The sequence below is a fragment of the Propithecus coquereli genome, unplaced genomic scaffold, assembly GCF_000956105.1.
Source record: "Propithecus coquereli isolate 6110/MARCELLA unplaced genomic scaffold, Pcoq_1.0 Scaffold33, whole genome shotgun sequence".
NCBI lineage: Eukaryota > Metazoa > Chordata > Mammalia > Primates > Indriidae > Propithecus > Propithecus coquereli.
In genome coordinates this window covers 5,902,153-5,912,634 of record NW_012148952.1, presented here as the reverse complement: position 1 = coordinate 5,912,634, position 10,482 = coordinate 5,902,153, and the positions used below count along the sequence as shown (strand labels likewise).

Genomic DNA, 10,482 nt, shown 5'->3' with positions numbered 1-10,482 from the left:
GCTCCCCATTGGTCTGTTAGAGTAAGAAAAGCGGATAATCCTCAGTGTTTGCTAGGTAAGCTATATTATGTTCCTCTCTGGAAATACCACCAAACTGCCTGTCTTCCAAATCAGGAACACTGAATACATTCTGTACACTTTATTTCATCTATCAAAAAGATTTTTTTTAAAATTTTTGTCACCTCCTCAGTTAACATCATGTGGTAAATATCTTTGCCAACAGCAGTGAATCCTTTTTTGAATACCACTAGCAGGATTTCTTTCTTGTGTTTCAGTTTTATATAACTAGTCTATACCTTACTATACTTTAGAATTATCCATTATATTCTCATTATCTCAGTTTTATTCTTCTGACATTTTTATGTTACTTCCTTTTCTTTTTCCTTTCGCATAGGCTGCATCTTCTATTCCTGTTAGTGGAGCCCTTTTTACTTTTCGTTGTTCCCCCTGGACCTGTGTTATCTCATGAGAAGGAGCACTGATTTTGACAGCGTGCATTAGAGTTCTTCTGTAGAGATGTATCACATCTCCAGGCCTATTTTCTGATACGGGAAAAGAGGTGTAAATAATCTTGTCCACCTCACAGGGTTATTTGAAAAATCAAGTGAAGTAACATAAATGGAAGTACTTTGAAAAATATTAATTGCTATTTAGATAGTATTATTGTATCTCATGTCTGGGATTCTTTCCTTTCCCTTTTTTGTGGGTATATCTCTTTCATGAAGTCTTCTGAACCCATATCCTTAATGTGCATTTTCATCTTTTTCCTCCTTATATTTAGTACACATGAAAATATTTTCTCCATTTCTTATGTTCATCCATGCCACCGTCACTCCATATCACTTGATATATTACCATTCAACTGATGGAGTTGCTAAATATTTATGACAGTAATGATACATTTCACTAAAGCGTTATTTTCTTGGGCTCTTTATCATTCATGATGTACTGTTTGTCAAATGCTATTAATAATTAGCAATTGCCATTTGTGCTAACTGTATAATAGTGAAGACAAAGATGTATAAAGGTAAAATTCCTGCCACTGGCAAATTTGTCTGGGGCTTTAGGGAAACAGTATAGGGTCAATATCAAGAGTTTTAGAGTTGGATAGACATTGCTTCAAATCCTAGATCCATTAGTTTGGTCAAGTTTCTTAATCTCTTCAAGCCTCACAGTCCTTCTCAGTAAAATAGAGATAACAGAAGTACACATTTCATAGGGTTATTGGAAGGATCAAATGAGGTTATGTACCTGTGTGTGTATGTGTATTACATTTAACACAATGCCTTTCTTATAGTAAATGAACCGTAAATGGTTTCTGTTGTTTAATCATTGAATTATTACATTTTTAAATGTACTTACTAAATTGTTTCCTCTTGTTATGCCTCATCCACTGACTTCTGTGATAATTCCAGAGGACTTTAGAATTAAAAGTATTCTCATTTTAAGTTACTGTGCCGTGACCTCACCCTACCTCTTTGACTAGTTTATTTGACTAGATTATATATAGACTTTTCTTACCTATCTCAGAAAGTCCAAAAAATGTGCTAGGTTTATTTAGAACTAGTTGTTGAATTCTAAAACTTAGATGTACTTGATGAATTTTAGTACTGATAGTTCTTGTTAAGCATTAATTTCTTTGCGGAAACACACCTCATTGAAGCTTTTTAGAAGATATCAAACCCTTTTCCTCTTAATGACAAAACATACCATTAATATATAGCAGAAACTGAAACACCTGTATCTAACATAATCCTCTAGAAACATATCTTTAGAATTTCTTGGGTTCCCCCCGCCCCCGCCAGAGACAGGGTCTCACTCTGTCACCAAGTCTAGAATGTAGTGGCATCATCATAGCTCACTGCAACCTCAAACTCCTGGGCTCAGGTGATGCTCTTGCCTCAGCCTCCTGAGTAGCTGGGACTATAGGTTTGTGCTGCCATGCCCCACTAATATTTTGTATTTTTTTAAGAGACAGGGTCTTGCTGTGTTGCCCAGGCTGGTCTTGAACTCCTGGCCTCAAGCGATCCTCCCGCCTTGGCCTCCCAAAGTGCTAGGATTTCTGGCATGAGCCCCTATGCCTGGCCTTAGAATTTCTTTTTTATTATTTTTTTAATGGATTTAGATTCTAGTAGGATAGTAGTTGGGGAAAGAAGACTGCTACAAACATACAGTAATATTCTTGTTACTTATATAACAGTGACAATGGATACTTTTGTCTCAGTGAGTTATATAGTAAGTGCTTAATACTAGGTACAATTATTTTTTCTTTCATTTTAGAAGGAATTCTAAGGAAACACTTTTTAATATCCTGGGACATGGAGAGAAAGGAAGGAAGAACAAGGCTACCTGTGACATAGGGTTAATTTTTTCCTTTGGTGGAAAAACTGAATGATTTTATTTTCTACCATATCTTAGTTAATAGTTTTTGTGGAAAAACTGAATGATTTTATTTTCTACCATATCTTAGTTAATAGTTTTTGTGAGAAGACATATTTTAATTTATGAGATTGATTTTTTTTCAGTTAAGTGTCAAAAATAAGTAACTTATTTTCTATGTAGGTGATTTTGTCACTGAATTTTTTAAAATCTGCCGTCGAAAGGAGTCAACTGATGAGATTCTTGGACGATCCTCATTTGAGGAAGAAGGAAGAGGTAATCGACTTTTTTTTTAATGTTACTTTCAAATTTTACCATTTTTCTTTTGAGAGGCAAATTTTCATGTATTTTTCCAGCAACTTTTCATGTATTTTCTCATTTTGAATTAAGTTGGAGAAGCAAGTTTCAATGGATTAGACAGCTGCCATTCCTTTTTAGGGTATACCCGGAGCTTGTTAAGACTTTAGGTGCATTTAATAAGTTCTTTCCACCAAAAACAAAAATGTAAGATATTATGAAAAGTAGAGTTTTACAGGTTTATTTTTGAAGTCTCCTGTGAAGAAATAATTTGTATGATACCTTTGTCACTCATGCTTGCATATAAAGCTGAATATGTATATTAAAATCTAATAATTCTGAGACCACGTAACACTAGTGGGGAAAAGAATGAGTAAAATATTCTGTATAACCATCAACTTACTCATCACTTTAGCTTACTAAGGTTGGTGATATAATTTGTATTCATTTCTATTCCTTTTATAGAAATTGCAGATATAACTCATGCTTTGTCAAAGTTGACAGAGCCAACACCAGTTCCAATTCATAAATTATCAGTATCAAATATGGTGCACACTGCAAAGAAGAAAATACGAAAACACAGAGGTGTAGAAGAGTCACCACTGAATAATGATGTCCTCAATACTATTCTCCTGGTAACTAAATGTTCTGTCTTTATAGGTCTGTATGCATACTCATTTATTCATTTTACATTCAGTCCCTTCTATGTATGTGGCAGGCACTTAATCGGGAATATAAAATGAGTAAAACAAAGTCTACACATTCAGAGAATCCCCACTAGTACAGTGGGAAGAAAGAAAGTAAACAACAGTTAAAATACCCTGTTGCACCTGAAAAGTCTGGCAGAAGGACTGTGAGAACACAGGGGAGGGTGCACCTGTCTGTCTCTCTCTGGGCAGTGGGAATCAGGGAGGGTTTCCATAAAGAGGGACATTTGAGCTGAATCTTGAAGAAAAAGGCTTTAGAAGCAGAGGAATAGCAGAGGCCTGAGAGCATGTTGAACAGTTGGTATTTTGTAGGGTGCTTACCAGGGAGTGACCAGGGTCAAGGCTGCAGAGGTAGCAGGTAAACTGCCATGCTAAAGTGCTGGATTTTATCTTGCAGTTTAATACTGTTTTAAGCAGAAGATCAACATGATCAGAATTGTATTTTTGAAAGATCACTTTGACAATAGTCGAGAAAAAGCTTTATAGTAAGGACGAGAGAGGGATACAGTAGAGGGCTAGAGTGGCTCCTAGGTGTAGTGTGTTGGAATGGCCCAGCCTGGGAGTTACCCATACCACAGTTTAATCCCTGCATGACTTACTGTATGACTTTGAACTAGACACTTCAGTTTCTTCATCTATGAAATGAGGCTAACAAAACCTTGTGAGATTATTGTGAGAATTAAAGGACCTTCTATGACACTGCCTGGTATATAATAGGCCTTTGATAAGTGATAGCTATTCTTACTGTAATTGTAGTTATTATAATCATACTCCTGGAAATATGTGCATATGGCAATCTGGGGAAGAAACTTCAAAAGTAGTGTAATGAAAAGAATACTGGACTTGGAAACTGGGTGTTAATTTTATCCCTGCCATTTATATGAACGGGACTCTTAGCTAAATTTTCAGCTTCTAGATGGTAAGATGTGGGCAGCGATATTTAGCTCACACAGCAGTATGAGAATAGGATAATGTTTATAAATGTGCCTAGTGCTGGCATTTGGCACATAGTAGGTCCTTTAATTTTAAAGTGTTTTGAAAATGTTCTATAATATATGGCAAAGTATATATGGTAAGAGGAACTACAAGTCAGCAGTACTACAAAACAATTGGAATGGACAGCAATAAAATGACTGAAAATAAATTTCTGTAGAGAAGGCTCCTTCTTAAGAATGTATCCTTAGAGATTATATTCAAATTACGTAGTTCAGTTGTCATATACACTCAGTTTTTTTTGACTACCCCCTCCCCCCACACACACAGAAAGCATGTGGAAAAGATACATTGGTTACTACAGGTTTAGGCTGTTTCCCACTTTCTGGGAATATCTCACAAAATAAGGTGTGGGTCTTGAATACCTTTGGTATTCCACGTATGAAAACCTATAGATGATATCTCTTCAGATCCTCATGAGTATGTGGGTGTTTTTAAATTGTCATTTATAATTTTCTCTTTCTAATAGTATTAACACTTTTTAAAATAAGTGACGGCCTTGGATGAGCATCAAATCACAGTGAAGAGATTTTACCTTTACACTGTTCAACACACAGAATCAGGTGTTTATTTTTAAGAAAAATGCCTGATTTCTAAAATTGGCTAGTCACTGAAACCCTGTGTATTTTCAAAGAGAAACAGAAAAAAATTGAGATGGTGTAGAACCAACTGGCCAGTGCAATAGGAACATTCCCATTGTTTTAGAAGCAAAATCATTAAAAAGTTAAATAGTACTTATATGAGTTATAAAAATCAACAGTATAGGAAATGTGTTCTAAAATGCGATTATTTTCTTTCTTCCTTCTAAGTTCTTATTCCCTGATGCTGCTTCTGAGAGACCATTAGATGGAACTACTACTTCAACAGATAATAACCCTGCATCAGAGAGTGAGGACTATGTAAGTTGGAGTTCAATATTATAATATTTTAAATGCATTGAATTTCTAGGGTTTTTTCTGTATTTCTAGTTTAATAGCCTAAGTGTCCTTTTGTTTTAAAAATCACCTTTGGAATATTCAATGAAGATCATGGCCACCACTCAGATAATGACCTGGTATGGAATATTGGCATGCATACATATTTTGGGTAGCAGGAATTTTTCCAGAAACAATGAAAAATAGCATAAATACACTGTGTATAGCTATAGGATTTCCCTCATTTTAGGGTTTTTGTGAAATCATTAAATTTATGTTTTGCATCACATTATTCTATATTTCAAAACTAGATTGTGAGTGGAAAACTCTTTAATGAAGTAAAATGTGTAAAATTTTCATATTCTCCTTGTCTAGTCTTTGAGAAATTAAGAAATCATAAATTTTAAATGAGCAGGTTAGAGATATATCAAACTGTTTACAGTAGTTGTTGAGAAGTAGATTTCATGAAATGAGGTAGAAAATAACCAGCTTTTACATTTTCAGTTAATAGAGTTCTGATTTTCTTTCTGTTTTTTTTTGTTTTGACAAGTATATACTCATTTTGTAATTAAAAGATGTTTAAAACAACACACAAAATTTAGAATACATCTTAAAGATTCCACAGAAGAAATTGAAAGCTATAACTTTAGCCTCATTTTTTTTTATCTTAGTAGAAATCTTAAAAACATGTAACTGCCTAAGAATAATTTATGCAGTAGTGTATTAAACATTCGATAAAAGCTATGTTTGGTAGGAGAGATTAATTTTAGTATTAAAACCTCTCCCTATACACTTTTTGATCATATTTGTAAAATATGTTGCTAACAAGTTTTGCTTTGTTTCTATTTTGTTAAATTTAGAATCTCTACAATCAATTCAAATCTGCACCATCTGACAGTTTAACATACAAATTGGCTTTGTGTCTTTGTATGATTAATTTCTACCATGGAGGATTGAAAGGAGTGGCACACCTCTGGCAGGAATTTGTTCTTGAAATGCGTTTCAGATGGGAAAACAACTTTCTGATTCCAGGGTAATAATTTCAATTTTTAGTTTTTTTAGATAGGATTTTTGTTTGTTAGTAGACATTTGACTTTTGACCCATTAATTATCCCCTTCTAGGAAATCTGCCCTAAGAAAGTGGTAAGAAACTTGGATATGGTTTATGTTCAGAGTTGTTCACTATGGCAAATTTGTAATAGGAAATAAAAGTGAAACCTAAATATTAAACAAAAAGAATAGTTAAATGAATTATGTTATATCTCTACAATGGGAAACTGTGGATCCAGTACAAAATATGTTCCTCAAGAATCTTTAATAACATAAACTGTTCATAATGTTTATAATAAAGTGGAATCTAGTACTTTGTACTTTTAATTATGCTAATATAGATGTATAGAAAAAAGATTGAAAAGAAATACAGCCAAGTGCCAACAGTTTTCCTAGATGTGAAATTATATTTTTATTTTATTCTTTATACTTTTATGTATTTTCTAAGTCTTCTGTAGTAAACATGTATTTTGTAAATGGAAGGAAAACATCTTTAAAGTTCATCATAAGTTCAGATATTAAACATTACCTGTAATTTTTGGTATAATTTATATCGACATTTCACATAATCACATAGAAGATTTTAGTTAGCATATGTGTTAATATTGCATAGTTTAGCACTCGTCTTCTCGTGCTAAGATAGGAGAATCATGACTATGAGTAATATAAAGTGTTGACTGATCCAGAACCATTTACTTTTATGTCATTTGTCAGTCTCTGCTTAGGTGGATTTTCTCTTGGTTCTAATCAGTTTATTCTGGAACTTACTATAGATCCAGAAACATGTTGAATATGACAAGACTACCTTTGGCTGATTGCTGGGAACCTAGTGGCTTAGAACTAGAATCAATCTGGGGTACCATTGAAATAGAGATTGGGATCTTGGTTTTTATAGTGAGAATCCACTATAATAATTTAGAACTAAATACATAGACTGATTTATTTTGTATGGTGTAAAATACTGTATGCAAGCTACTTCCTGGGGTGGATTTAGAGACTTTTTCTCATTTTACATTTCTGTTAGCCTAAAAGCTATCACTAATTTACTGTTATTGTGTGTGTGTATGTGTGTGTGTGTGTGTGTGTGTGTGTGTGTTTAAGAGACAGGATCTTTCTCTGTTGCCCAGGTTGGAGTGCAATGGCACAATTATAGTTCATTGCAACTTCAAACACCTGGGCACAGGTGATCCTCCTGCCTCAGCCTCCCAAGTAGCTGGGACTACAAGTGCACACCACCATGCCTGGCTAATCTTTCTATTTTTAGTAGAGCCCACCATGTCTGGCAAATTTTTTTTACTTTTTATTTTTGTAGAGATGAGGTCTTGCTATGTTACCCAGGCTGGTCTCAAACTCCTAGCCCCAAACGATCCTTCCACCTCAGCCTACCAAAGTGCTGGTATTGCAGGCTTGAGCCACCATGCCCAACTGCTATTATGTTTTGAAGTATCTATTATATTTGCTATTGGTAATTTGTGGGCTAGGTATATAAAATAAATTTTCATCTTTTAATCATATGTACTGCCCCTCTGGAACTCAGTTACTTTACCTATATAGATCTTGGTTTCTTTTCTTATCAATATAACTAAAAATTATGGTAGTATAGAAAAAATCATATCTGAAGCAATTTTACTAAAACTAAGCTTTCTTTTCTCTTTGATAGATTAGCAAGTGGACCCCCAGATCTAAGGTGTTGTTTACTGCATCAGAAACTGCAGGTAAAGATTTCCCGATGACGTATATATACAGTCTTGATTTAATTAGAGCTATTCTAAATCTAAGCATAATAATGGGTTATAGTCATCATCCTGCTGTAGATTGCTTGTAGTTACTGTGAGTCACAACAAGGTCCTGAGCAGTAGAGAATGAAAATTAAATACTCAAACAGTGGATAGATTTTTATTTTGCTGTAACTAATTCAACTGTAAATGTTATTTCTGTTTTCTTAAGATGTTAAATTGTTGTATTGAAAGAAAGAAGGCACGTGATGAGGGGAAAAAGACAAGTACTTCAGATAATGTCACTAATAGTTATCCAGGGGATGCTGGAAAAGCTGGAGACCAGTTGGGGCCAGATAATCTGAAAGATACAGATAAGGAGAAAGGAGAGGTGGGAAAATCTTGGGATTCCTGGAGTGACAGCGAAGAAGAATTTTTTGAATGCCTAAGTGATACTGAAGAACTCAAAGGAAATGGACAAGAGAGTGGCAAGAAAGGAGGACCTAAGGAGATGGCAAATTTAAAGCCAGAAGGACGCCTCTATCAGCATGGGAATCTTACACTGCTACACAATGGAGAACCTCTCTACATTCCCGTGACCCAGGTAGGATGCTCAGGCTCTTTCAATTTTAATTTATTTTGTTGTTTATATAACTTTATCCTAGTAAGAGATAGATGGTTTAGGTAGGGGAAATTCTTTAAAAAGTTTATGTTTAGAGACACTTAAAGATTTGAAATCTGTGTAAACTTTTGGTTTACATAGGTTTAGGTTTACCATTTCTGAAACTGAGAAGTATTCTGAAGTTTAAGTAAACAGTAGCTCATCATGTATAAGGTGATCGATGATTTCTTAAACTGAGTGGCGAATACTCAAATGTTTAACAAACAAAAATCCAAAAATACAGAGGGGAGAGAACAAAAGTAAAAATCCTCCAACAGGCTAGGTGCAGTGGTTCATGCTATGATCCTAGTGCTTTGTGACACCAAGGCGGGAGATTGCATGAGGCCAGGAATTGGAGACCAGCCTGGGCAACATAGTGAGACCCCTTGTAAAAAATAAAAATAAAATAATTGGCCAGGTGTGGTGGCATGCTTCTGCAGTCCCAGCCACTTGGGAGGCTGAGGCAGGAAGATGGTTTGAGCCCAGGAGTTTGAGGTTGTAGTGAGCTACGATGGTGCCACTGCACGTCAGCATGTGTGACAGAGTGAGACCCTGTCTCCAAAAAAAAAAAATTCTTTTTCAATTATGTGATTAGTTTTTATCTGTTCAAAAATGCAATTTGAAGCCATGTTACATCATTAGGATATAGAGTAACAACAACCCAATAACAGCAACAATAAATTTTGATGGTTTGTTTTTGCTTAAGTAATATTGAAATATATACATTCTATTGTGAAAAATTCTAATCTGGACAAAATGAAAGCCACCACCCACTAATTCAACTCTCATCCCTTGAAGTAACCACTGTTACTGGTTTGGGTTACATTTCTTATAATTGTTTCTATACATCGATACATATATGTATGTACATATTGATACATAGTTTTATGGATTTGTTTGTTTCTAAATGTGTGCATTAGTATGCAACTTTTTATTTAAGCTAATATGTCTTGAAGATCTGTTCATGTCATTACTACTTCATTTCTTTTTAATTGCTGCATAAAATTCCATAACATGAAAGAGCTATAGTTTATTTAACCATTCCCTTTTGATCATAGTGTATGTTATTTGCAAGTTTTTGCTGTTACAAACAGTGCTGCAATACAAATTCTTACAGCTTTTTGTATATTGTATGTTCACATATGAGTGTTTCTTTAAGGGAGATAACAAGTGAATTGCTAGGTAAATGGATATACAAATTAACAAATTCCTCTTCAAAAAGGCTACATCTATTTTACACTGCCATCAGTGGTGAATGTTAGAGTAAAGGAATACTCATTCCGTCCTCAACTTTTCTTCCTCACTTTCACAAATATATGCCAATCATTGTTCTCAACCTTGGGAATTTAGTGGCAAATTAGACAATAAGATTCTTGCACTCATGGTACTTATATTCTATTCAATTCTTATAAATAATTGATATTACCAATCATACAAATTTTTGCCAATATTAGTCAAAAGTAGTATCTCGATGTTTTAAATTGTATTTCCATAACTTTTGATGAACATACGCATCTTTTAATATGTTTATTGGCCATCCTTTCCTGTGAATTACCTGTGATATTTCTTTTAGGTTGCTGTCCTGTTCTTATGAATTCTTCATATTTTAGATAAGAATCCTCAGTTATACATATTGTATGTGTTTTCTGCTAGTCATTCTTAAAACATATGTTTACATTTTTACTTATTTATTGAGTTATAACTTAACACAGTAAAGCACATAAATCTTAAGTGTACAGCTTGATGAAATTTTTTGTATTTATACA

At 34.2% G+C, this 10,482-nt stretch overlaps 1 protein-coding gene across 1 annotated transcript in view; it reads left to right on the top strand.

Annotated features, from left to right (window-relative positions):
- RAB3GAP1 (RAB3 GTPase activating protein subunit 1 (catalytic)) overlaps window positions 1–10,482 on the top strand; it is a 121,829-nt gene that overhangs the window by 82,983 nt on the left and 28,364 nt on the right. The window contains 7 exon segments of the mRNA XM_012650505.1: window positions 1–55; window positions 2,563–2,655; window positions 3,142–3,311; window positions 5,186–5,275; window positions 6,151–6,323; window positions 8,001–8,055; window positions 8,288–8,659. The exon segment at window positions 1–55 is cut by the window's left edge and continues 19 nt beyond it. Of these exon segments, the coding sequence (XP_012505959.1) occupies window positions 1–55; window positions 2,563–2,655; window positions 3,142–3,311; window positions 5,186–5,275; window positions 6,151–6,323; window positions 8,001–8,055; window positions 8,288–8,659 (1,008 nt within the window).